This window comes from Salvelinus sp. IW2-2015, linkage group LG4q.1:29 (assembly GCF_002910315.2).
Source record: "Salvelinus sp. IW2-2015 linkage group LG4q.1:29, ASM291031v2, whole genome shotgun sequence".
Taxonomy (NCBI): Eukaryota; Metazoa; Chordata; class Actinopteri; order Salmoniformes; family Salmonidae; genus Salvelinus; species Salvelinus sp. IW2-2015.
The window spans coordinates 17,276,377-17,303,852 of NC_036842.1; the positions used below are offsets into that span (position 1 = coordinate 17,276,377).

At 43.2% G+C, this 27,476-nt stretch overlaps 1 protein-coding gene across 2 annotated transcripts in view; it reads right to left on the reverse strand.

Moving 5' to 3' along the window:
• mcc (MCC regulator of WNT signaling pathway) overlaps window positions 1–27,476 on the reverse strand; it is a 190,064-nt gene that overhangs the window by 126,094 nt on the left and 36,494 nt on the right. For both annotated transcript variants that reach the window (XM_023983948.2, XM_023983949.2), the window contains one exon: window positions 4,393–4,506. In XM_023983948.2, coding sequence (XP_023839716.1) covers window positions 4,393–4,506 — 114 coding nt within the window. The remainder of the gene's footprint in view (window positions 1–4,392; window positions 4,507–27,476) is intronic.

Consider the following 27,476-nt stretch of genomic DNA (forward strand, 5'->3'; position numbering starts at 1 on the left):
ATAGCTGCTGCTCTATATATACTGCTGCTCTTTAATTATTTGTTACTTTTATTATATATATATTTTTTTTTATAGGTATTTTCTTAAAACTGTATTGTTGGTTAAGGGCTTGTAAGTAAGAGTTTCACAGTAAGGTCTACACCTATTGTATTCGACGCATGTGACAAATACAATTTTATTTGATTTAAAGCGGTCCCATACAACTACTATGGACTTATCACAAAGGTTTAACGTCATGAAAATATATATTTTTTTACACTGCCAAAAGAATGTGAAAAATGTAATAGAATTACATGATGAAAAGACAAACCTCTGTCACGAGGAACATGAGGTCGTGTGGAATCGTTCTGCGACCTTCTAAACTAGAGCCCCATTGAATAAGTCTCAGCCCCAGGATTCTGAGAGTGGGAGTCATAGGGCAATAGATCAAAAGGTTGGGTAGTCAGGAGTCAGGGGTGTACTTCACCCTAAACAAAAACATCTGTGTATGAAAGGTCAGGGGTTCAGGTGACGAGATATGAGCCTCAGGCTGACACAGCCATCAGAGTCCCTACGCAGAGACAGAGCCCCAATGTGTCTGTGTGTTATACTATGTGTTGAGTCAGGAGTCTACCAGTCAACTGGCCAGCGGTGACAATTAGAAGAGCTAAGTGGCTTTAGCTCCCCTGCCCCAGGGAGAGCTGCAGTGACAAAGAGCAGCTTCCAGTCAGCCATTGTCAGGTCACACAGTGTGTGTATTTGTAAATAGCACAATGGGAGAAAGAGGGAGCAGGTGATTCCAGCTGTCTATTGACAAGGGTCGCATAGTGCCAAAAGTGTTTTTGTTGTTGCTTCAATAGTGATCTAGGACATGCAACTATAGTTTTCCTTCACAGAAAACATTTGTGCAGCACATTCGGCAGAAAATAGCTTCATTTTTAGCAGATGACAACAGAAGTGCAACGCTATTTGTCTGGCAGCCAAAAAAGTAAATGAGTTCACAATGAAAAACAATACATGGCCATATTTCTAATGATTATCATAGAAAGAATGTAGCCAGCTACATTTCCTAATGTTTTGCTTAAAGTTAATCTTGAGACGGGGCATCATAGTGTTAAGCTTTCTGCAGAGTTTGAGAAATCTGTACAGCTGCCACTGCTATCTTGATTTCCTTGCGTTTTTTTCTCCTCTCCGTTCTCGGCCGGTCTGCTCCTCCCCCTTCCTCTCTGAGCAGGGCAAGCAGGCCCGTTGCCCTAGCGACTCCAGACCGACATAACATGTACACATGCTGCTCCAGAGCCAGTACTGTTCTTGCTTCAGACAAGCATGCGTCAAAACTCTGTTCGTTTGCACAATGTCTTTCATTCACATTCGCTTGTAAATGTCCAAACGCACCAAAAATGACATTCGGTAGCTCCTACCTATATATGTATAACTTTATGAGCTGGACTGCCGGTCTTTGCAATTTGTTTATTTATGTTTGCGCTCATTAGCATATTTAGCTAGCAGCTTCCATGGAAATTCGTTATTACTTGTTCTAATTTTGTTAGCATTCTGGTAATAGACACCCAGACGCTTTTTGGCGACCCTTACGTACTAAACCGGGATGCGAGAAGGACAGTAATGACGATAAGAAAATGTTGATACCGCCCAACCCTAATCACAATGGAATCTAACAACAATGGCTAGTGCAAGTATATTCCAAGCCATTTCTTTATCTTAAAACTAATGGTCTATCCCTCTTCATCTAACTCCAGTGGAACTGATGGGAAACTAGAATAAAAAACAAAACGTTTCTAGCATTAATATTTGACACAAATAATAGTACCAGATATTGTTTACAGCCGCCACTAGGTAAATACCCATAGCTGATTCAGCTGCCACCAGAGGTATTCCACAGCTCTTTGAACCAGCATCTGTTTCTAGGTCCAGGGGGAGAGGGAGAGAGGGGCCAGGGCGTTTATAGAACAGGTACTCACACAATCTGTCTCTCTATTTCTCTCCCTCTATCACACTCGCTCCATTACACAAACGCATAAACACCCAATAATTCTCTCCATAAACAAGCATTCTCCCCCTTTCTCGTTCTCGCACACACCAAGCAAGCCCAAAACTCCATCCTCTGAGAGAGACCGTGCCAAACACTGGGACCGGGAAAACTACAAAGCAGATCGAAGCTGAGCAGTTGGCATGATTACTGACGTTCCTGGTTCCAGTGACATATGGGGTGTGTTGCTTCATGCCAAATAATCCCAAAATCTATTTCCTCTTTATTTAAAAAAGTAAAAGCTTCCAGTCTCTCATCACTGTATGAGAGCAGGTATCCAGAGAGCCAGAGCTGGAATTAAATCCTCCTACTCCTCTAATACACACCCAAGGTCACAGAGAATACCAGTCACTGGGACGATAACATTACACTGAAGACAATGTAATGTTATGGGAAGGTGATAACCGACAGCTGAAAAGAAAGCAGGTAATTTCGAGCATGCTAGAATGATAGTAACGACAAAAAAATGATCAGCATTCTGCACCTCTTCTCTATGTACTCTGATTGGAGCATATGGACTGGGTGTTTTGGGGGAAGAGGAGGGAGGATTTCCAGACGCATTGTAATAGATGAGCCATTCAATTCAAATGCCTGTGTGCAATGTCAGCTATTCCAGGATATTCTAGGATATTCTTCAAAAAACGAAATAAATCTCACTCATGTGAAGCCAGTTCAATTCCATCACAGCTTTCTACTGTAGTTCTTTAATATCCATCATTGGGGGACCGAGTGGCGCATCATTGGTGGACCGGTCTATGGCACTGCATCGCAAGAGGCGTCACGACAGACCCTGGTTTGATCCCAGGCTGTATCACAACCGGCCGTGATCGGGAGTCCCATTAGGTGGCGCACAATTGGCCCAGCTTCATCCGAGTTAGGGGAGGGTTTGGCCGGGGTAGGCCTTCATTGTAAATAAGAATTTGTTCTTAACTGACTTGCCTAGATAAATAAAGGTTCAACAAATAAAACATGATTTAGCAGTTTGGGTTGTTATGCAAAGATAACCCTATAAAATAACGTTTCCATACCAGAGGTCTAATCCTCAGGTGCAGAAAAGAGGAACTATTTACACAGTGTGTTTTCCAATTATAAGTCATGAGAGATCCACTGCAGTTGGCTTGTAGACAGAATTATTATTAAGATTTGTCATTTATAAATGGAGTGGTGGCGGTAACCACTGCATTACACCAATGTTCTGGGCATGGTACTTTGAATGGGTAGCTTAGCTAAGTGAGTGTCCAATACAATGATGAACATGAGTCTATGTGAATATACATTCAGTGCCCAGTTTATTAGGTACACCCATCAAGTACCGGGTCGGACCCTCCTTTGCCTCCAGAACAACATGAATTCTTTGGGGCATGTAAACGTTGCTCAATTGGTATCAAGGGACCTAACGTGTGCCAGGAAAACATTTCCCACACCATTAAACCACCCCACCAGCCTGTACTGTTGACACCAGGCAGGATGGGGCAATGGACTCATGCTGCTTACAGCAAAACCTGACTCTGCAATCAGCATGACGCAACAGGAACCGGGATTCGTCGGCAACTTGATCTTATAACTTCACTTCGGGATTTGACATAATTGGATGAACGTTGATTTTTGACCCATTAATTCCACATGGTTACAGGGTTAATTTCACATGGTTACAGGGTTAAAACAGTGCTGTGCCAAAATTTTTGTATTTATGGGGTGAGCACCGAGGACAGCATATATCCACGTCCTCAGGACCTTCTCAAAATTCTGAATTCGATGTGTGTTTCTAGTGACCAGTGTTGGTGATCGCGTGCCCACTGGAGCTGCTTGTTCTTGTTTTTAGCTGATAGGAGTGGAACCCGGTGTGCTCGTCTGCTGCAATAACCCATCCGTGACAAAGATAGACGAGTTGTGCGTTAAGATATGCTGTTCTACACACCACTGTTGTACTGCACCGTTATTTGCCTGTTTGTGTCCCACCTGTCAGCTTGCCACGATTCTTGCCATTCACTTCGCCCTCTCATCAACGAGCGTATTTTGCCCACAGGACTGCCGCAGCCTGGATGTTTTTTGTATGTCGCACCATTCTCGATAAACCCTAGACATTGTCGTGTGTGAAAAGCCCAATTGGCCGGCCCTTTGAGGTACTGGAACCGTCGTGCCTGGCACCGATGACCATACCATGCTCAGAGTCGCGTAGGTCACTTGTTTTTCCCATTCTAACGTTCAATCGAACAGTAACTGAATGCCTTGATGCCTGTCTACCTGCTTTATATAGCAAGCCACGGCCGTGTGACTCACTGTCTGTAGGAGCAATCCATTTTTGTGAACGAGGTGATGTACCTAATAAACTGAGTATATGTCTATGGCCCAGTAGAGTAGAGTACCTGTGCTTTGGCCAGTCTCTTCTCCAGCATCTCTCGCTCTCTCTCCGTCTGCACCAGCCGCTTGTTCAGCTCCACCACGTCCCCCTTCAATGAGGCCAGGGCTGCCAGGTGGAGCTAAAGAGAGAGGGGAGAGGAGAGAGTGTTACGACCATAACACACACACACACCAAGTTACAACAGATTCAGTGAGTACAGAGCACACGCACTTCTTTGTCCTCACACATAGACACTCTAGGGAAGGGTTTAAGCCCAAAGCAGAACAGAGAGAGTGCTAACACTAGCATGTGGATCACGCAGACTTGTCACTTGGGTGGGCCGAGGTGTCACACACATACACACAAGCCTGTTCAACTATCTGAGGGATCACAAATTTCATATACACACTCCTCTAGTCAGGTAACCTGCTCACAGTCATGCTTTAAACGGTATGCTTTCCTAATACCAAAGGCAACTTCCATTAAAAAAAAATATGACCAAGTCTTTTAAATGGTACAGGTTAAGTTAGTTACAGAGGAGAGGACTACCTTGGCTTAAACTTTTAAAAAAAACCCAGCAGTCATGCTTTCTCATATCAAGGGAAAAGTCTCTCAAACTAAATATAAGCCCAGGGACATTCAAAAACTCTGCTCTTACCCCTTACCTCAGCATATAGCAACAGAAGAACAGAAAACTCTGCTCTTACCCCTTACCTCAGCATATAGCAACAGAAGAACAGAAAACTCTCGGAACGAGGGATAAGAAAAAGACTGCAATCTTCTCTGCGACAAGCTTTCTGTTTCGCCATGCAGTGGGGAGGCTTAACTCTCAGAGGAACTAAAGCTGTCATGACTAAGCAGAGACCAAGTCCAGACACATCACATGGGACTGCATGCCACTAAGCTGCAAGGAGAGTCCTTTCCAAACGAGACAGGGGAGCTGACTTGGTTTTCAAGCGAAGAAAGACCAACTTCCAAATATATCCAATCCTGGTCTGTGATTCTTAAATTAGCCTCTACTGCTAACCTAACTCAAACCAGCCCCTGAAGATTTATTTTCACTGCTTGAGTTTGCAGTATAGCCTAGTGGTTCCAAAACTTTTTGGAGACCAAACTAAAACAAATGATCTTGTGGACATCTAGACAAAGCAATGTTGTAAGCCTAACCAGTGACCACAGCACAATCAGCACAAGCCAAAACTCAGTAAGAATTGTCCGTGACCCACCAAGTGTGTGTCTACCTACTATTTTGCAAACAGGCTACACAAAGAACAGGCTTACAATAATTAATGGTGAATATTTTGGACTCAGTACTTTTGACAATAACTCCTGAATAGTACATTCTTGGTGAAAGGTCAGTTGCACAAAAGGAAAGTGTTATTCATTTACACAACTTCAAGGTGAATCTTTTTTTCCCCACTTTACCTACATTTTCTCTATACAAAGAACTCCATACACACGGACTCTTAAAACCATAACTATGGATAGAACATTGCTGCGTCGGCAGCGATTTGAATTAATTAACCAGCGATAGTGTGTTTCCTCTGCCGTCTCTGATGAGCCCTGAGCGGAAGAAAAGCTTTGAATGAATCCTCTCAGGAAGTGAAAAAACCCCGGAAACATCACAGAGATGGACCGCAAGGTTCACCTGCTGTTCCAAATGGACTATTTAACACTCAAGCAGAGAGAGAGATGGAGGGAGCATTTCAAATAAGGGATGTTTATTTAAGGCCTTATTTCATAGATAGAGGGAAGATCCAGTGGGGAAGATCCAGTAGGGAAGATCCAGTGGGGAAGATCCAGTGGGAAAGATCCAGTGGGGAAGATCCAGTGGGGAAGATCCAGTGGGGAAGATCCAGTGGGGAAGATCCAGGTAAAGTGGATAGTAAAACATCTTCTCCTGATACTGAACAGTGAGCCTCTTTGCACCTGCAAGCACATTGCTATGTGACTGTTCACAAAATGTTTAATCTAAATCAATTCGGTATTAGATACACAGCATTGGCCATTATATATATTTATATAAAACACTGTAGTTTGTATGAAAAGGCTTGCATGATAAGTAAATGAGTGAGACAATGACATAAATCCATATATCGTTTAAACAGTCATCTTCATCATTCACTCAACTGGAGGGGCCAACCACCAGAACTAACCCTTGGTCCACATCCAATCAGAAGAGCATCCAAAACCACTGAACCCCGTGAAAGAAATCTATAAGAGTCGGGAGAGAGATCAGCGGTGGAAAGAGGAAATGACACGAAAGACAGACAGAAAAGCAGGCCGGCAGAGGTATGAAGTAGAGGTAATTAGTGACCCCATACAGTACACAAGCATGACCCTTGATCTCAGTGTTGGGTATTCACCATGAGGAGAGAAAAGGACGGGGTAGCCTTGACCTTCTTACTCTATTTCAGTGGTCATCAAATGGTTGATTGCGATCGACTGGTCGATGGCCAAGGCATTCCTAGTCGATCGCCAAAAATGTATATAAAAAACAACAACGATAAAGCCTTGCATTCCTTATTTTTTTCTGTCTCGCGCTGTTGGCAGTAGGTGCACTTATTTCAGCTGCCCTGTGCCCCGGGTAGGCGAAGTGTTCCCATTTTGAACCATTTCATGTGTTTCAAGGTAAAAACTACGCCTACTCTGCATGCCCGGAGAGCAAATCAAGTGCACCCATAGGCCTACCGCTAGCCAATCGGATTGCTCAGATCACCATGTCTGTCTGCAGTTTGCTGGAGTGTGCAGAAAAGTTGATACTTTGATTTCAAAAAGTCTAAAACCATGACTAGAGAGAGACTTTCAACGAATACAGCCAAGAGGTCCTGTTATGATTGAGTTCATGTTTTTATTCAGCACTGTCAACACTTTTTATTCAACACTTTTATAAAGCATGATATTCTCTCTTCCACTTGCGCTGCAACCAGCACTGCAGCTTCAATGAATGAGTAGCAAATTGTAGCGATAGGATTGTGTTGTTATTATTAGCGGATGTGTTTTTTAATATCGAGGAATATTTCACTTTCTCTGGTCATAGGACTAACAACATGAATGCATGAGGCAGAAATAATGTGGTGTTTTGCCATCAGCTCAAAGACATTGTCCCCTTTTTGCTCAGTATCTGCAGAGGGTGAGAGCTGAGGGACGGTCTGACTGTGAGAGGCAGAACCTCTGATGCTCTCCCTCCGCAGAGAATGACCATCAGATGCAAGCAGAATCAGTCCAGTAAAATAAAGAAAGCACATTATTTCAATGTATGCTCTCGGCTCAGAAGAGTTTGGGGACCACTGCTCTATTTCAATGACAGTTCTTCAAATGGAGTTATTGAATACAGTAGTTAGTGCTGAGGGATTAACCGAAATGTCTGTAATTTTCAGTTTTGAAACAACTATTTGACCAACATCGGTTCAATTATTTGAATTCCATTTAGTTTAGTTAATTTTTTCTCTCTCGATGCTCAGTTTCTCTAGAGATAAATCAGATCAAGCACGAACTGTGTGATGTAGTAGGGAGTTGTAGTTTCCAACAGGCCAATATTCGACATAGTTTAGCGCATAAATTATGGTAATTAACTACAATAACAATAATCCATTGCTCTCCTACTTGTCTAGTTTGTGTGAAACAGACAAGGAGATCGAGAGAAGAACGGGTGATCTTTTCTTCACAAAGTATCTCTACCCAAAAAAATACATTCAAGCAGTCATAAAAGTATGCCATTTACTTTGAAGATCTACTAAAATAAATGTTTTGTCAGACCGCATTGGCAGCAGCAATAGAGAGATGAGATGACTTGGAATGAAATAATAATGTAATCAAATAAAACAAATGTAATATATACACAACAACTGAAATATTTCATTAAAGTAAAGTAATGTGAATAAATGATGATTAATAAGTGATAAGCAGTAATGGGCAGTCACTACCATCAAGGGAATTGTATTGTTTTATTCTGTTTTCAAATCAAACTTTATCGGTCACTTCCGCCGAATACAACAAGTGTAGACCTTACCGTGAAATGCTTACTTACAAGCCCTTAACCAACAGTGCAGTTCAAGAAGAGTTGTTACAGCATTCAACCCACATAATGCATAGCACATTTAGTCTCCTACGTTTTTTATCGAAAACGAAATCTGTGTTGTTTTTTAATAATCGAACCAACCTCATAAAGCACTAATTGCTCAGCACTAACAGTAATTATTTGGTGCCAAAAGAGAAGTCTTGTTGCCTACATAATTTGCCTGAGTAGTTATGATCAAAGCTAGTTCCGTGGCCACAAATCATGAGTAGTAGTAATCATACAGGCCAATGTTTTGCTCTCTCTGCACTATTATTTCTAAGAGGCCTGGAGTTAATTACATAATTCCTCCTAAATGTTTTGAATTTTCCTCTGACCTGATATTTAGCTCTCAATGATTGGCTGACCTGGCCTTCAGTGTGTGTGTGTGTGTGTGTGTGATTTAATATAATTTTTCTGGCAGACAAGTGACCCTTGCAGTCTGAGGCGACAAGCTGGCACTGATGTGTTTACTGAGTTCTGCCTGGGAAGGTTCTTAGCCCTCTCTCCTATCTCTCCCTCACACACACACACACACACAGAGCTAGGGCCCATTTCAGGCTCCGGGGGGAGTTAGGCATATCTCATGGGTAAAATGGTATTAATTAGAGCTCCATGATGCACTTCCATTATCTATTTGAGGGAGTAGGGGGCAGGGAGTGAGGGGTTGGGGAGGAGAGGGCCGTTCTACAGATTCCACTCCCGGGAATTCAGGGTTCTTCTTTTCCCGACAGAGGGCAATCCTCTAACACCTCCATCACTGCCATGTCAACCTTACACACAATCCTTAAAACCTGTTAAACGTAACTAAATGTAATCAAAAATGTAATCTACGTAATCCCCAGAAGTAATTATTTATCATGAGAGGGCCATAAACAACAACTAGAAAGGCGGCGTACTCCAAGAAAGGCTAAAAGCTCACCTTTCTGGTAAAACATTGTTACAAATCCCCTTTGAGGACAAATCATAAATATGGTAAAAATATGAAATATTTGATATAATTTACAGTAGGGAGAACAAGTATTTGATACACTGCTGATTTTGCAGGTTTTCCTACTTACAAAGCATGTAGAGGTCTATAATTTTTTATCATAGGTACACTTCAACTGTGAGAGACAGAATGTAAAACAAAAATCCAGAAAATCACATTGTATGATTTTTAAGTAATTAATTTGCATTTTATTGCATGACAATATTTGTATTTGATCACCTACTGTCACGATCGTGTGGAAGAGATTCGGACCAAACGCAGCATGAGAAAATAAGCCATCTTCTTTTAATAAATGAACGAAGATGAACATGAAACGAAAACACTATACAAACAAACAAAAAACAACAAATGATCGTGAAGCTAAATAACGCAAGTGCACAGACAAGCAACAAACGTTAAACAAGACAACTACCCACAAAAGCCTACTGCCTATGGCTACCTAAATATGGCTCCCAATCAGAGACAAATGAATGACAGCTGTCTCTGATTGAGACCCAATCTAGGCAGCCATAGACATAACTAGACAACCAACAATACTCATCCCATACACATACAACACCCATAGATAACCAAACACACACAACATACAATGCCCACCCAACTCACGCCCTGACCAACTAAACATAATCAAAATAACATAAAAATAGGTCAGGAACGTGACATAACCCCCCCTCAAGGTGCGTACTCCGAACGCACCACCAAAAGTCTAGGGGAGGGTCTGGGAGGGCATCTGGCCAGTGGTGGCTCCGGCTCTGGACGCTGCCCCCACACCACCATAGTCACTCCCCGCTTCCGTATCCCCCCCCAATGACCACCCTCCAACTAAAACCACCTAACTGAAGGGCAGCATCGGGATAAGGGGCAACACCGGGATGAGGGACGGCAGCTCCGGGCTGAGGACGGCAGCTCCGGGCTGAGGGACGGCAGCTCCGGGCTGAGGGACGGCAGCTCCGGGCTGGCTGGCGGATCCTGGCTGGCTGACGGCTCTGGCTGGTCATGGCTGGCTGACGGCTCTGGGCTGGGTCATAGCTGGCTGACGGCTCTAGGCTGGTCATGGCTGGCTGACGGCTCTGGCTGGTCATGGCTCGCTGACGCTCTGGCTGTCATGGCTCGCTGACGGCTCTGGCTGGTCATGGCTCGCTGACGGCTGGCGGTCATGGCTCGCTGACGGCTCTGGCTGATCCGGTCTGGCGGAAGGTCACCTCTGGCTTGCGATCCGGTCTGGCGAAGGCTCTGGCTGATCCGGTCTGCGGAAGCTCTGGCTGATCCGGTCTGGCGGAAGGCTCTGGCTATCCGGTCTGCGGAAGGCTCTGGCTGATCCGTCTGGCGGACGGCTCTGTTAGGCTCATGGCAGACGGCGGCTTTGCAGGCTCATGGCAGACGGGCGGCTTTGCAGGCTCATGGCAGACGGACAGTTCAGACGCGTTGGGCAGACGGGCAGTTCAGGCGCCGCTGGGCAGACGGGCAGTTCAGGCGCCGTGGGCAGACGGGCAGTTCAGGCGCCGCTGGGCAGACGGCAGTTCAGGCCGCTGGCAGACGGCAGTTCAGCGCCGCTGGGCAGACGGCAGACTCTGGCCGGCTGAGACGCACTGTAGGCCTGGTGCGTGTACCGGAACTGGAGGTACCGCGGCTAAGACACGCACCTTCAGGCTAGTGCGGGGAACAACAACAGGGCACACTGGCTCTCGTGGCGCACTCTAGGCCTGGTGCGTGGTACCGGAACTGGAGGTACCGGGCTAGGGCACGCACCTCAGGGCGAGTGCGGGGAGAAGGAACAGTGCGTACAGGGCTCTGGAGACGCACAGGAGGCTTGGTGCGTGGTGCCGGAACTGGAGGCACTGGGCTGGAGACACGCACCATAGGGAGAGTGCGTGGAGGAGGAACAGGGCTCTGGAGATGCACTGGAAGCCTGGTGCGTGGTGTAGGCACTGGTGGACTGAGCTGGGTGGAAGGTGGCGCCGGATAACCGGACCGTGAAGGAGGACACGTGCTCTTGAGGACCGAGCCTCCCCAACCTTACCAGGTTGAATGGTCCCCGTAGCCCTGCCAGTGCGGCGAGGTGGAAAGCCCGCACTGGCTATGCAGGCGAACCGGGGACACCACCTGTAAGGCTGGTGCCAGTACGCCGGCCCGAGGAGACGTACTGGAGACCAGATACGTTGGGCCGGCTTCATGGCACCGGCTCGATGCCCAACCTAGCCCTCCCAGTGCGGCAAGGTGGAATAGCCCGCACTGGGCTAAGCACGCGTACTGGGACACCGTGCGCTTTACCGCATAACACGGTGTCTGACCAGTACGACGCTCTCTCACTCCACGGCAAGCCCGGGGAGTTGGCTCAGGATCCAACCCGGCTTCGCCACACTCCCTTTAGCCCCCCCCAAGAAATTTTTGGGTGTTACTTCACGGGCTTTTCAGGCTTCCGTGCAAGACGTGTCCCTCATAACTCCGGTTTCTCACTCCGGTAGCCTCTGCTCTCCTCAGTGCCTCCAGCTGTTCCATGGGAGGCGATCCCTTCCAGCCAGGATCTCCTCCCATGTGTAGCAACCTTTACCGTCCAAAACATCCTCCCATGTCCATGAGTCCTGTTTACTTTGCCGCTGTTGTTGTTCCGCTCACGCTGCTTGATCCTGTTGTGGTGGGTAGTTCTGTCACGATCGTGTGGAAGAGATTCGGACCAAAACGCAGCATGAGGAAAATAAGCCATCTTCTTTTAATAAATGAACGAAGATGAACATGAAACGAAAACACTATACAAACAAACAAAAAACAACAAATGATCGTGAAGCTAAATAACGCAAGTGCACAGACAAGCAAACAACGTTAAACAAGACAACTACCCACAAAAGCCTACTGCTATGGCTACCTTAAATATGGCTCCCAATCAGAGACAAATGAATGACAGCTGTCTCTTGATTGAGACCCAATCTAGGCAGCCATAGACATAACTAGACAACCTAACAATACTCTATCCCATACACATACAACACCCATAGACTAACCAAAACACACACAACATACAATGCCCCCCAACTCACGCCCTGACCAACTAAACATAATCAAAATAACATAAAAATAGGTCAGGAACGTGACACCTACCAACCAGTAAGAATTCCGGCTCTCACAGCCTGTTAGTTTTTCTTTAAGAAGCCCTCTGTTCTCCACTCATTACCTGTATTAAACTGCACCTGTTGAACTCGTTACCTGTATAAAAGACACCTGTCCACACCACTCAATCAAACAGACTCCAACCTCTCACAATGGCCAAGACCAGAAGCTGGTAAGGACATCAGGGATAAAATTGCAGACCTACACAAGGCTGGATGGGCTACAGGACAATAGGCAAGCAGCTTGGTGAGAAGGCAACAACTGTGGCACAATTATTAGAAAAGGAAGAAGTTCAAGATGACGGTCAATCACCCTCGGTCTGGGGCTCCATGCAAGATCTTACCTCGTGGGGCATCAATGATCATGAGGAATGTGAGGGATCAGCCAGAACTACACGCAGGACCTGGTCAATGACCTGAAGAGAGCTGGGACCACAGTCTCAAAGAAAACCATTAGTAACACACTACGCCGTCATGGATTAAAATCCTGCAGCGCACGCAAGGTCCCCCTGCTCAAGCCAGCACATGTCAGGCCGTCTGAAGTTTGCCAATGACCATCTGGATGATCCAGAGGAGAAGGAGAAGGTCATGTGGTCTGATGAGACAAAAATAGAGCTTTTTGCTCTAAACTCCACTCGCCGTGTTTGGAGGAATAGAAGGATGAGTACAACCCAAGAACACCATCCCAACCGTGAAGCATGGAGGTGGAAACATCATTTCTTTGGGGATGCTTTTCTGCAAAAGGGACAGGACGACTGCACCGTATTGAGGGAGGATGGATGGGGCCATGTATCGCGAGATCTTGACCAACAACCTCCTTCCCTCAGTAAGAGCATTGAAGATGGTCGTGGCTGGGTCTTCCAGCATGACAACGACCCGAAACACACAGCCAGGGCAACTAAGGAGTGGGTCCGTAAGAAGCATCTCAAGGTCCTGGAGTGGCCTAGCCAGTCTCCAGACCTGAACCCAATAGAATCTTTGGAGGGAGCCGAAAGTCCGTATTGCCCAGCGACAGCCCCGAAACCTGAAGGATCTGGAGAAGTCTGGATGGAGGAGTGGCCAAAATCCCTGCTGCATGTTGTGCAAACCTGGTCAAGAACTACAGGAACGTATGATCTCTGTAATTGCAAACTAAGGTTTCTGTACCAAATATTCCAGTTCTGCTTTTCTGATGTATCAAATACTTATGTCATGCAATAAAAGCAAATTAATTACTTAAAAATCATACAATGTGATTTTCTGGATTTTTGTTTTAGATTCCTTCTCTCACAGTTGAAGTGTACCTATGATAAAAATGACAGACCTCTACATGCTTTGTAAGTAGGAAAACCTGCAAAATCGTCAGTGTATCAAATACTTGTTCTCCCCACTGTATATGCTTTCTAAATATAGTATAATCAAATTATAAAACAACTAAATATAAGATTTTGCCTTCCTTACAATATACAGTATTTGTATGTTTAGTGTTAGACAAAATGTACATGTCTAAACAAAAAAATACTCCACTTCGGCCAGATGATCACATGACCCATCAAGTTAGCCAGGTGTGTCTGGGGCTGATTACGTGGCCATCTATTGTATTTCATGAACATGTGTACATGTCTAGACAACAGTGACCCATCCACTTAGCTGGATGTGGCTGAGGGGGTGGTTATAGCATTTCTTTCACATGAACCATCAATTTAGACACGTGTGTCTGGGTAAGCGTCATCCAATAATGCTAAAACATTTCAAACATATTTTTAGCATCATGCAGGTCACCAAAACAGCGGACTTTACGTCTAAAAGGTTTTAAATAAAGCAGGAATCAAAGCCTTACCCTTTCAGTTTAATATAACTTCCCAGCAAGATCGATGGTAGAATATTATTATTTATTTTGTTATGAGCCTGGCCTTACTTCTATTACAGCATATTGGATGACTGTCAATCATGTTCCATTCACCCCAACAACAACAAATCTCTCTCTCAGGAGCCTCCAAGGTTTTGCATTTTTGTATTGACGTCAATGAACCCAGAGGAGGACTCCAGCTACACCATGGTGTTTTAATCAGTTATTTGGTGCCATGTGAATGTAGTTAGATTGATCCCCTTCCTCGTCTGAGGAGCCTCCACTGGTAGAGATACATTATCATTACTATGGACATATCATATCTAGCCTAAACCAGCAAAAAAATAAAAATAATGTAGGACTATATGTTCCCCATATGGTGAAACCTTCACAAATACAAGAGTGCCACATACCAAAATGATATCTGGTCAGGTTTAATATATGTTAACCAATTAAATTGCCTTATCTGAAGGCTACGATAGTGAGTGACCTTATAAAGGTTGTCCCCAATCTCTGTCTGAGCTATTAACTTGTTGCCACTGTCCCCATTGTAAAAATGTATAAGACCAACAGTACAGTGGGTTTGGTACTAGGGACTATGCTTGACTGAAACCTCTGTGTTTGTACTGTGGAAATGTGTACTAAATCCACCAAATGAAGAGGGCAACATTGTTCATTAGCCATCACTAAGGCAGAATTAAGCCAGTACAACTACAACCTTTACAAAGTACAGGAGAGGCAAACAATTCAACAGCAGCGCAGTAGCTATGCAGCCTATTTATCTCATACAGAGCCTTCAGAAAGTATTCACACCCATTGACTTGTTCTACATTTTGTTGTTACAGCCTAAATTTAAAATGGATTCAATTGAGATCACGTGTCACTGGCCTACACACAATACCCCATAATGTCAAAGTGGAATTATGTTTTTAGAATTATTTTCAAATTAATTAAAAATGAAAAACTGAAATATCTTGAGTCAATGAGTATTCAACCTCTTTGTTATGGCAAGCCTAAATAAGTTAAGGAGTAAAAATGTTCTTAACAAGTTGCATTGATTCACTCAGTGTGCAATAATAGTGTTTAACATGATTTTTGATTGACTACCTCATCTCTGTAACCCACACATACAATTAAGGTAATTCAGTTGAGTAGTGAATTTCAAACACAGATTCAACCAGAAAGACCAGGGAGGCTTTCCAATGCCTCACAAAGAAGGGCACTTATTGGTAGATGGGTAAAAATTAAAAAAGCAGACGGGTGAAGTTATTAATTACACTTTGGACGGTGTATCAATACACCCAGTCACTACAAAGATACTAACTCAGTTGCAGGAGAGGAAGGAAACAGCTCAGGGATTTCACCATGAGGCTAATGGTGATTTTAAAACTCTTACCGAGTTTAATGGCTGTGATAGGAGACAACTGAGGATGGATCAACAACATTGTATTTACTCCACAATACTAACTGAAATGACAGAGTGAAAAGAATGAAGCCTGTACAGAATAAAAAATATTCAAAAACATGCATCCTGTTTGCAATAAGGCACTAACGTAAAACTGCAAACAAATTGTGGCAAAGTAATTAACTTCATGTCCTGATTACCCACTGCTGGTTTGCTTCTGAAGCTAAGCAGGATTGGTCCTGGTCAGTCCCTAGATGGGAGACCAGATGCTGCTGGATGTGGTGTTGGAGGGTCAGTATGAGGCACTCTTTCCTCTGGTCAAAAATAATAATAATATCCCAACACCCCAGGGCAGTGATTGAGGACATTGCCCTGTGTAGGGTGCTGTTTTTCGGGTGGGACGTTAAACAGGTGTCCTGACTCTCTGTGGTCACTAAAGATCCCATGGCACTTATCCTAATAAGAAAAACCCTGGAATGAGTAGGTGTGTCCAAACTTTTGATTGGTACTGTATATTGACTCAGGGGGTTAAATATGAGTGTTTTATTTTTCATTAATATTTTACAAATGTTAGAATTTTACTTCCAATTTGACAGAGTATTTTGTGTAGATCGCTGACAAAAAAATTACAATTAAATCATTGTGTAACAACAAAATGTGGAAAGAGTCAAGGGGTGTGAATACTTTCTGAAGGCACTCACTATAGCTGCCCTACTTAACCAACAGAACAATTAATTGCCCTCTCAGGGTGCGCAAACAGACACTCCTAAAGAGGCTGTAAGCAATTTCACCTTGCCACCCGACACCAAAAATAGTTTGGTGCTCCACATGCTGAGGGAAAATGTGATTCATATATCTAACTTGTGTTATTGCCAGAAGACAGGGACAAATGATCACATGGTAACTATTCAATGTTGAAGCTTTGGGTGGTGGACCATTCTTGATACACACGGGGAACTGTTGAGCGTGAAAAACCCATCAACGGTGCAGTTCTTAACACAAACCGGTGCACCTGGTTCAAAGGCACTTAAATATTATGTCTTTCCCATTCACCCTCTGAATGGCACACAAACACAATCCATGTCAATTGTCTCAAGGTTTTCAAATTATTCTTAAATCTGTCTCCTCCCATTCATCTACACTGATTGAAGTGGATTTAACAAGTGACATCAATAAGGGATCATAGCTTTCACCTGGATTCACCTGCTCAGTCTGGCATGGAGAGAGCAGGAGTTCATAATGTTTTGTACACTCAATGTACATGGTCCAGAACGTTTTTTTTTGTATTATTGTGTGGCAGGATACATGTTGGGGATATTTTGAAGAAGATGTTTGGTAATGCATTATTGTAATGTAACTTCTTTATATAAAAGTACCATGTATGTAAAATGTATGTATATGTAGAAAAAAAGCTGTAAAAAAGATATTTGTTCTCCGAAGAGGTGGAGGGGTGACATTTTTTAAAATAATAAATAAATAAAGACTGCCTCTGGGTTAGAGGATTTTTGCTAACTAATGATCTTGTACAGTTCGCTGAGTGTCGCCTTGATGTTTGCTTGTGGCGGTATGTACAAAGCTGTGATAATAAACCATGTGAATTCCCTCAGCATTCAGTGGTGTCGGCATATTAAGCATCAGAAACTCCAGTTTGGGTGAAGAGGAGATCGAGTTATTTTGTTGTATGTAGCTTCCTATTCATGATCCAGAAGTGTTTGTCGGTCATAGGAAATTATTGCATGAACATTCTGAGCAAACAAAGTAATAATTAACGCAAAAATAGCCACAAAAAAGCAAGGTCGAGCAGGAAATGGCAAGACACGCACCCTCCTCAGCACCGCCATCTTATTCAGTAGTACTGTGTTGTACCTAGTGATGAATTGTTTTGTTGTTATTGTTTTCCCCCAGTATATGGCGCTGCTGACAACTGCCTTTACAGGCATGAGCCCTTAGTCCAATTGACTTAACTTCTATTGCAGGGTGTGTGTATCAGGTTAACATACAAAACTGACCTTGGATCAGTCCTAAAGGATCAGACAGCTTCTCGGCATTCCAGCCATACGTCACTGGTCATTTCTCTGTGATTATAATTACCTTAAAAGCATTGGAATTTCTAGAGAGACCCACACACGCCACACATCCAACCCTCAATACCTCCACCTCTCTGCAACACCCCCAACCCTCCCCATCTAGGCCCATAGGTATTCCTTTGGATAAGAACATACTCCACAATTGAGACCACAGCAGTTTGATTACTCACCCCCCCCAAAAAATATCGAAATGGTTGCTTACTACGACAGCTAGGCTAGATTTGTCAGTGACAGCATAAACACCAGTAATGGCCGTAGTGTAGGGCTGGGCAGTGTACTGTATTTTACTATATACCGGTATGGCTGCACGGACCGGTTTGGGTTTTTACTTTACCTTCTAGAATGGTATTGGAATGTTTGGTTTGTTAAATGTGATACGCTGTTGTAACGTCCGTTTTTATAGTTTACTCCGCTCTCTCTCCATGCCACTTTCCACACAGACCTAGCCCCGCCCCGTCATTCAAGGAGCTTATTTGTAGTTGCTTGACCACAAGACACTTACGATGAGTCTGCAGGGTCAGTGCAACAATGTTGATGACGACGATGTAGTTTCTGCTTTTCTTCTCAATATAAATCCACAAACGTTCAAAAATAATTTTTACATCTGCAAACAGCTAGTTTTTCTTTTCTTAGAAGGTTATGGCTAAATCGCCTTAGCTGCTAAAGCTAGCCTCTAATGCTAATCACTAATTAGCTGGCTATCTATACTGAACAAAAATATAAACGCAACATGTAAAGTGTTGGTCCCATGTTTCATGAACTGAAATAAAAGATCCAAGAAATTCTCCATACGTACAAAAAGCTAATTTCTCTCAAATTCTGTGCACAGATTTGTTTACATCCCTGTTAGTGAACATTTCTCCTTTGCCAAGATAATCCCTCCACCTGACAGGTGTGGCATATCAAGAAGCTGATTAAACAGCATGATCATTACACAGCTGCATCTTGTGCTGGGGACAATAAAAGGCCACTAAAATGTGCAGTTTTGTCACACAACACAATGCCACAGATGTCTCATGTTTTTAGGGAGCCTGCAATTGGCATGCTGACTGCAGGAATGTCCACCAGAGCTGTTGCCAGAGAATTGAATGTTAATTTCTCTACCATAAGCTGCCTCTAAAACGTTGTTTTAGAGAATTTGCCAGTACCGGCCTCACAACCACAGACCACATGTAACCACGCCTGCCCAAGACCTCCACATGGGCTTATGCGCCCTTACCTAGTCATGTGAAATGCATGACTAGGCCTAAATCAGCACGTTGTTTGTGCAACAGTATCTTCTAAATCAAAGAGGAATAGGCGAAGCATGAACATGTTAGCTATATGAAGTAGCTAAGAGAAAACATTTAATGTAGCCAAAGATTATAAGGTCCCCTAGCAAACACTGATCAATACTTTGGTTCCTACCCTGTCAGAATAAGTCCTCCCTGGAATTTTCAGTCGCTGTCATGTCAAACAACACTGTGTTCAAACTGCCAACAATTATAGTCTAACTATAGAATTAGAATACTAATTATATTTCCATGATTCCAACAGTTCACCCAAGGGTATTGATCTAAATTGCAAGTCAAATCGGAATCGGAACATTGGGCAACAAAGGCCTCCATTTTTTGCCCATGTCGTGCAGCCCTACGTGGCTGTGTGGGAATTTCAAGATTTCAAGCGAGTGCAGGAAATTTATGAAAATGTTTAACTGAACAGTATAAAACAATCATAATGGAAAAAGACCTGATGAAATCAATCTGAATGTATGTGTCGGGTCATGCACTACTGCTGAAGCAAATGTAGAACTTTTATTATTCAAAAACATCAAATACCATCATAAATTTGAAAAAAACTGTGATATGATATTTTGGCCATATCGCCCAGCCTTACCGTAGTGTGAGTCCCTAAATGAGATTTTAGAGTGTAGACTGGAGTGAGGGAGAGTTAGCTACATGCTGACACAAGGTCTCGGACAGAGCACAGCCAAGCACTTTTGCTTCCAAAGCCTTACCTCAGCACAGCAGTATACATAACCGCCTACAGTACAACTGAGGACAGGGGTCTAGGCTGCTACACACTGACAGACCCACCAGCCCATGAAAATGCTAATGGTTAACACGGCTACTCAAGTGGAACCAAAGTGGTGCCGGAGGAATACACACCAGTTAATAAGATGTGTACACACTCACCATGACCTTGCGGTGGAACTGTAACGAGAAAGCTGAGGGAGCACTAGTAGCCTATATAAGTGGATATTATAATACACAATAATGCCAATATTTTTGTATTTCTGAAAATGGTTAGCAGGCCGATTGATCTATACTCTCTAGAAGTCAAAAGCCTTGTTGACAGCGGATTCATGAATTATAGCATTATTGTTTTACAGAAATACCTAACGCAGATATAGGCTTTTAGAAGTATTGTCCTTTCATGAAGGATGACCTCTAACAAGGGGACAAGGGGGATAAGGAAGGAATCAGTGACATCCTACAGGATACATCTGGAGCAGCACGAATAACAGGCCAAGTCCTAGGGACAAAGACATAGAGATAATGAAATAATCCACTTCATTACCATTCACACAAAGCCCTTCTCGTTTAGCTTAACAGTGCCGTAAAATAGAAGGATCCCTGTGACGGTTATAAGACGCCTGAGTGCAATGAAAAAGCTATTGTTAGACAAAGTACAGCAATAATACAACTGATGGTCTGAATAAATGAAATGAAAAAGTCAAGAAAACAAAGTGGCTCTCTACACTCAACCTAAAGCACCACCACTTGACTGAGACAAGGCAAACTGAACGTGCTTCTTGGATCTGACAAAATGTAAAAAATAAATAAATAATAATAATTATATATATCAAACTCCAGCATCTGTGCCACCCTCCCTGCAAACCTCTACAGGCTCCTCAGCTGTGATTACCCCAACGGTTGACTGCTAGGCATGAACAAACTCGCCTTTCATCAACACACGCACACAAACACACACGCAGCCTGTTGTGGAGAAGCCTCCTGCTTCCTTCTTCTCATTCCCTGTCTATCTTTCCCCCTCTCCTCGACTCTCTTCCCAATTCCTCTCCTCTGTTTCTCTTCCCCAAATAGGGCCTCCGTTACCTTCCTCTCATTAGTATCCCTTCTCGGTCTCTTCTTCTCTGAAGAGATTACCAGTCTTCCCTCCTTTCCACTCTTTACTTCCTCAGTCCCGACTCATCCTCTCATCACAGTCTCTCTTCCTCTCCCCCCTTTGCTCCCTCTGTTATCCTTACCTGTGCTCCCCCTCTCCTCCTCTCCCCCTGACCAAGGCACTCTGTGTGCGTTTCTCCTCCAGGCTGTGGTTCGTTATCATCTCCTGCTCAGTGGTAGCACACGGTCCACCCAGCATTCCATTATGTTTCCTTGTGGTGGTTGGAGTTCTGTCCGCTGTGGAGGCTTGACTGTGTGAGTTCCCTCTGAAACAAGGGGCTGCGCTGCTCTCTCTCAGTTTCTTTTTCAATTTGTTGTTAGCATCGCCCTTTCCTTCCTGTCCGAGTGGAGGGTGTTGATCGCAGGGTTAGGTCTGCCTGCTATTGGAGATCGCAGGGTTAGGGCTGCCTGCTATTGGACTGAGCCCTGGTCAGAAAAATAATGGTCCCTGGGCACTCTACAAGATTTTTTAAATTTGTTTATTTATTTCACCTTTATTTAACCAGGTAGGCTAGTTGAGAACAAGTTCTCATTTACAACTGCGACCTGGCCAAGATACAGCAAAGCAGCGCGACACAAACAACAACACAGAGTTACACATGGAATAAACAAACATACAGTCAATAACACAATACAAAAAGTCTATATACAGTGTGTGCAAATGAGGTAGGATAAGGGAGGTAAGGCAATAAATAGGCCGTAGTGGCGAAATAATTACAATATAGCAATTAAACACTGGAGTGATAGATGTGCAGAAGATGAGTGTGCAAGTAGAGATACTGGAGTGCAACGGTGCAAAATAAATCAAATAAATAACAGTATGGGGATGAGGTAGTTGGATGGGTTATTTACAGATGGGCTATGTACAGGTACAGTGATCTGTGAGCTGCTCTGACAGCTGGTGCTTAAAGCTAGTGAGGGAGATATGAGTCTGACCCRCSCCCCCCCCCCCCAACTAGCACAGTGTGGAGACAGGAATATGTAATGAGAGCACATGTGTGTTTGTTTGTGTGCGCATGTTTGGATAAAGGGGTAGAGCGAAAGATTAGTGAAGTGGAAAGGACAGGCTGCGTCCAGGGTGAAAGGTCAGGAGTGAGTAGCCATGACCTGGACCTCCTGCTGGACATAGCAGACACAGAGTCTGGACATAGACCTCTCCTGAGACCACATATTCCAGGACCTAGCAGTGTAGCTTCCACCTTGAAAACAAGTACTTCACTTCATCAAAGTATGTCAAGTGCTGAATCCCTTATTTCGCTCACAAGAAAACAATAAACACCTCAAGGTTATACCTTGTTTTCCTTTTCCCCACTACTTTTACGACCGCAAAGGAATTATTACCTTGTTTGCTCCGATCCCTTCCAGTCAAGAAAACACATGTTACCTAGCAAAACCTACCTCAGTACAAAGTATAGAAACAAAGTACTACACCGCTCATTCCTCTCAGAAAACAACAAAATAAGCATAAGGGGACACAACATCCCTTTTCCCTTTCTTTAAATGAAAGTTAAAAACATTCCCTCCAAGTCCACTCTAGAAAACATACAAATGTACTGCTAGACTAGGCTGTAACAGCATAATGGAAGATATAGCCTTAACTTGCCTTTAGCAGAATCACAATAACATAAGTAGCCTCCTTGCCTGAACACAGTTAGATATAACTCCTTGGAGGCAACTGGAAATAAATCAAAGGCAAATCAGCTGTCAGATCTCTAGGGGAAAACACATAGGTACTGTAAGTGTTCTGTGCTTATAGTCACACCTAAATATATATATGTTTTCAACATTGATACAGTAAAAAAAAAAAAAAAAATCACTAATGTACAGACAAGACACTTGTCTGGAAATGCTGAAGACACAATCACGCTAATAAAAAAAACAAGACATATGTTTCAAACAAATGACTCTGTTTCAAAATTATAGCCTCAAACCATAGACAATTGGTGGACACAGCAACCCTATAAGTAGGCTTAGCCTATGTGGTGACCACAACAAAGCCCAGTTAGGGCTAGTATCACAGTCTGTAAGTTCCTTCACTTCTCACACCAAAGGCATTCGGACAGGAAGTAAACACTTGGAGGGAGAATACAGCCCAGCCCATTATTTTCCTCAGGACTTCCTGTGGGAAGTGGAGTCCCACCAGTGTACATGAAGCTGTGGGCAGGTCAAAGGTAAAAAAAAAAGAGGGGTTTCCACACGCAGGAGGCTCGGCACTGGACAATGAAACTTGTGATCACCTCACCCCGGATGAAAGAGATAGCGAACAGAGAACTAGATGCAGTGATATATACCCAACGTCTAAATAAAAACACTATTTTGCCACGGATGCAAAGACAAAACGATTCCAAGATATTCGGGTGGAAATAACAATGATCTTTGGGGTAACTTGACTTGAGTGGAATGACTTATTGTACAATAACAAATCTAGTTTGGGGAGAATTGAACTACTCGCACCACAGGATGTGCCACTAAGCAACATCTCTCAGCTTGAAATGCAATCAAAGAGTTGGTTGCTGTTGGATTCAAAAGACAAAGAGGTTGTTAAAATACATAATTACACAACCTTCAGACCTGATTTTATTATCTGTCTGTTCATACAGAATGTAGTCTTCTCTACGAGGTTAGACTTTATGATTTGTAAATAAGACTAATAAAGATAAAAGCACATTCCAGAACTATAGCAGTGTTTAAACTAGGATTTATTTCAGTAGGTGGCAGAGGGGGATTTTTTTGTTGAATGACTGAGAAGGTCACTTCTGAGGACAAGAAAAAAAGACATTCTATTCCAAAATGCATGAAAATGTAATTATTCCTTTGACACTCATCTGAAAATCAAGGACAGTGTCATTTGATCCCAATAAAGTCACCAGCCAATTCTAAATTAACCCCCAAAATAATTTAGCTAGCGTAACGTTACTGTATCAAATATAAAACAATGATTACAGACATCTATTAATAGGGTTGCGTCATAGATGGGTTAGCTGACAACGTAACGAAAATGATGTGCGCGCTTCCATGGGGCAGAAGTCAGTGTGTTGTTGTGATTCTGGATGGCCAGATTGCTAGCAAGAATGACAAGAAACTGCCATGTGGGGAATCATAAGTGGCTCGTTTAAGCTAATTTCATCTTGTTCTTGATATGTCTTGTTTGGACTGATTTCATGTCAATGCTAATATGGCTCAAATTTGCTAGCTAGCTAACCAACAACTGTAACAATGTATCAGTGAGACAACAAGTGCTCATTGTGCAAATGTATATGTTTTCAATAAACATTGAAGACGAAATACAGCTTACATGTTGTCAACAAACTAAGCCAACCTGGTCTGTTTTGCCCCATAGTTGTGAGCGCATCGGTTTTGTTGCTAAACAACCAACCAGTCATTAGAGATAGTGTTAGAGGACACAGCGCTGTATCTGTTCCATTATGGCGTCAGTGAGAGCATGGGCAGCGCCATTGAGACCATCTCCATTTTGAAGTAGTCCATTTTTTAATTCTACTACTTTTATGAGTTGGTAAACAAACTGAAAGAGTGCATACTGCCACCTGGAGTGTGTTCTTTGAACAGATATAAAGCCACGGTTGGTGATTAACTTCCAACCTCCAGTTATGGAATGTTTACTCAAGAGAATCATTTATTGACTGATCCCTCCTGATGACATGGATAGAATTATGTGATCCTTCCTTAACCCATAGGAAGTCCCACCCAGTTGACTACTTCAAAATGGTGAAAGTCCTCAATTGGCACTGCCCATACTAAAACTGGCTTTTGGGCACTAGAGTTCTCCATCTATCTCAATGGGTTGGCTACCCTTCCAGGATTACAAGCTAGCTATACCTTGGAAGTTTCTCTGACGATCTGTTGACAATCTGAGGAAGATATGTAACTTGTTGTAACTTGTCACTCTGATCTTAAAAGCGTGTCTCAGCAGAAATGTAAAAGCAAATGTTTTAATTTGTTATTTTTTTTGTGCTGGCAACAATCTAGAATTTTATTCAGCAGCGTTGGCAATAGTGCTGTATCCGACCACAATTGTAGCGGCCCTCTTTGGCTGCATTATAACAAAATCAATTGGGGCACCATGCCATGACATTTTATTTTAGATTGTCCCCGACTGTCTAGTGTTTATTAATATAGGGTAAACACATTTGCAAATTTCAGTGTCTGCCCAAACATAGGCTTACGACCTTGAAAGGGGTTCTCAGGGTCTGCATGAGCAATCAACTCAACTTCTGCATGCTTGCTCATTCACAGCTCGTTCGCTCTCCAAACAAACAAACCGCTAAAGGTATTGTTACAGAACCAGATCTGAAGGCTCACACACATTTTAAATATAAAAAAAAAGAAAGAATCCAAACATTTCAAAGGTCCCTGTATGCATGGCACTCAAGGGCACAGAAAGCACCTCCTTCTCCAAACAGCTAGGCTGCCCATGACAGCTGAAACAGAGCAGTACCGAGCCAATTGCTTTGCCCTAGTTTTTGTCAGGCCCGCAATCTGGAGGCCACGAACTGCAAGCCTGTGAACATGGCCGAGACTGCCAAATATCAGCCGTCAAATGAGCAACCCACTTCCAAAATAAGCACCTTCCCCTGGCCTAGCAACAACAATACCTGGTGTATTTGGAACACAGGAAAACACATCATCAACATCAAACCAGCTTTCCCTTACACAAAAATGTTTATGCATGCGTGCTGTTGGCAAGACCCCTGGTCTCACCTTGCTGGCTATCAGGTCAACAAGGCGGTCATGTCTAGCAATGTACAAATCCTTGTATGAACAGCAGCCATTTACAACATGGGCAATGGACTCCATTACATTTGACTCATCTAGAATACAAAATGGATCATGGTTTGCAGGGTACCAGAGTGCTAGACTATATTTTGTTGGTAGAACTTGCAGCCTCGCCTTAACAGTAAAGGTCTGAATGTCCTCGCTAATGGCAGTATTCTGGTACATGGAATGGGAGACAGAGTGGTCAGCACAGTCCAGAGCAGCGAGTTTCCCCTGCAGCCAGTCAAGTGTTGCAGTAGCTGCATCCGTCTGATCCCAAGGAGTGTTGTCCTGGATGTAGGATGAGATGTTCCATCATGGGTGACAGAAGCCTCCACAATAACACACACACACACACACACACACACACACACACACACACACACACACACACACACACACACACTCTGCTTCATTACAGAGACTTACACGCAGAGCTGTACCAAGAAAAACCATCATTATAGCATTCATTTTTTTACTCTCCTGTTAATGTTCTCACTGAGTAGCTTTAGAGATTTTATCATTTCATTTCTATAAATAGCCCGGTTTGTTTTGACTGGTGGAAAGAAACTTTGGTTTTGCAGCTTAATAGACTGTGAAAGGTGAATTATCTCCCTCTCCTCACTCTCAAGCCTCATTTCCAATTGTTAAATGCTCCAGGTCCATACCGCTGTCACTGTAATAACCATTTCAATAACACAAAAAATAACTGTACGAATGCCCAGCTGTCCCATTTTCAGTCAGCTGTTTGTAATCTATTTATAAATGTTTTGACGGTTATTTTATTTTCATGACGTCTTCATCCATAACTGGCGGTTACAGGGTTATACAGTAATTGTGCAGCCCTAATTGGCAGTAGATCTACCCTCTCTCTCAGAGAGAAATGGAGTGAGAAAGTCAGCGTGTGAGTGAGTATAGGAGATACAAAAGTGTGTATGTGTGTTTCTGATTACAAAAGTGCATGCATGTGTGATTGTGTGTTTCTGAATGTGTGCCTATGCGAAAGTGTGTGAATTTGTAAATCTATAAGTGTCAGTGTGCGTGCGCAACGTGCATAGAACACGTGTGTGTGCGTGCGTGCACATGAACATGCATGTTTTCATTAGTGTGTGTGATTCTCAGTGTTCCTCTCTCTGGGGCCCTGGTACTTCACTCTAATTACCTGCTAAAGACCTAGAGAAGGGAGTTAATGAGGGCTCCCCCAGTAAATGAATGATTTCAATTAGGCACATTGAGGTAAGGGCCCCAGTCAGTCCTGCTGCTCAAGGATACTACAACTTCAGACTGACAAGGGTCATTAGTCAGGGGATACCTTGGTTAACTTCCCTACTTTCAGCCTTGTACATATACTTTCAAACCTTATTCAAATACGTCACAGAAATACAGTAACAGTCCTTCAGAGTCATTTAAAGTGGAATTGTTTGAAAGAGATGGAATTGAAATGAATTGGCTGAAATGTGTTCATGTAGCTTGTCAGAGTTAACCTAGTTATTAGTGGCAAGGAGTTGGTTAATGTGCAGATTTCTATGGCAGTCTTGAACCCTAAAGTTAAACTGATGACAAAGACAGAACAACAAAACGTAGATGTAGATGAAAATGTCTTGTTTAGCAAGTAGCCATTCACTGTGAGTCACTTGAACAATAAACGTCAGAGAAGGCGACTGTTGAATTATAGCACTCAATGTTGTGTCAATCAA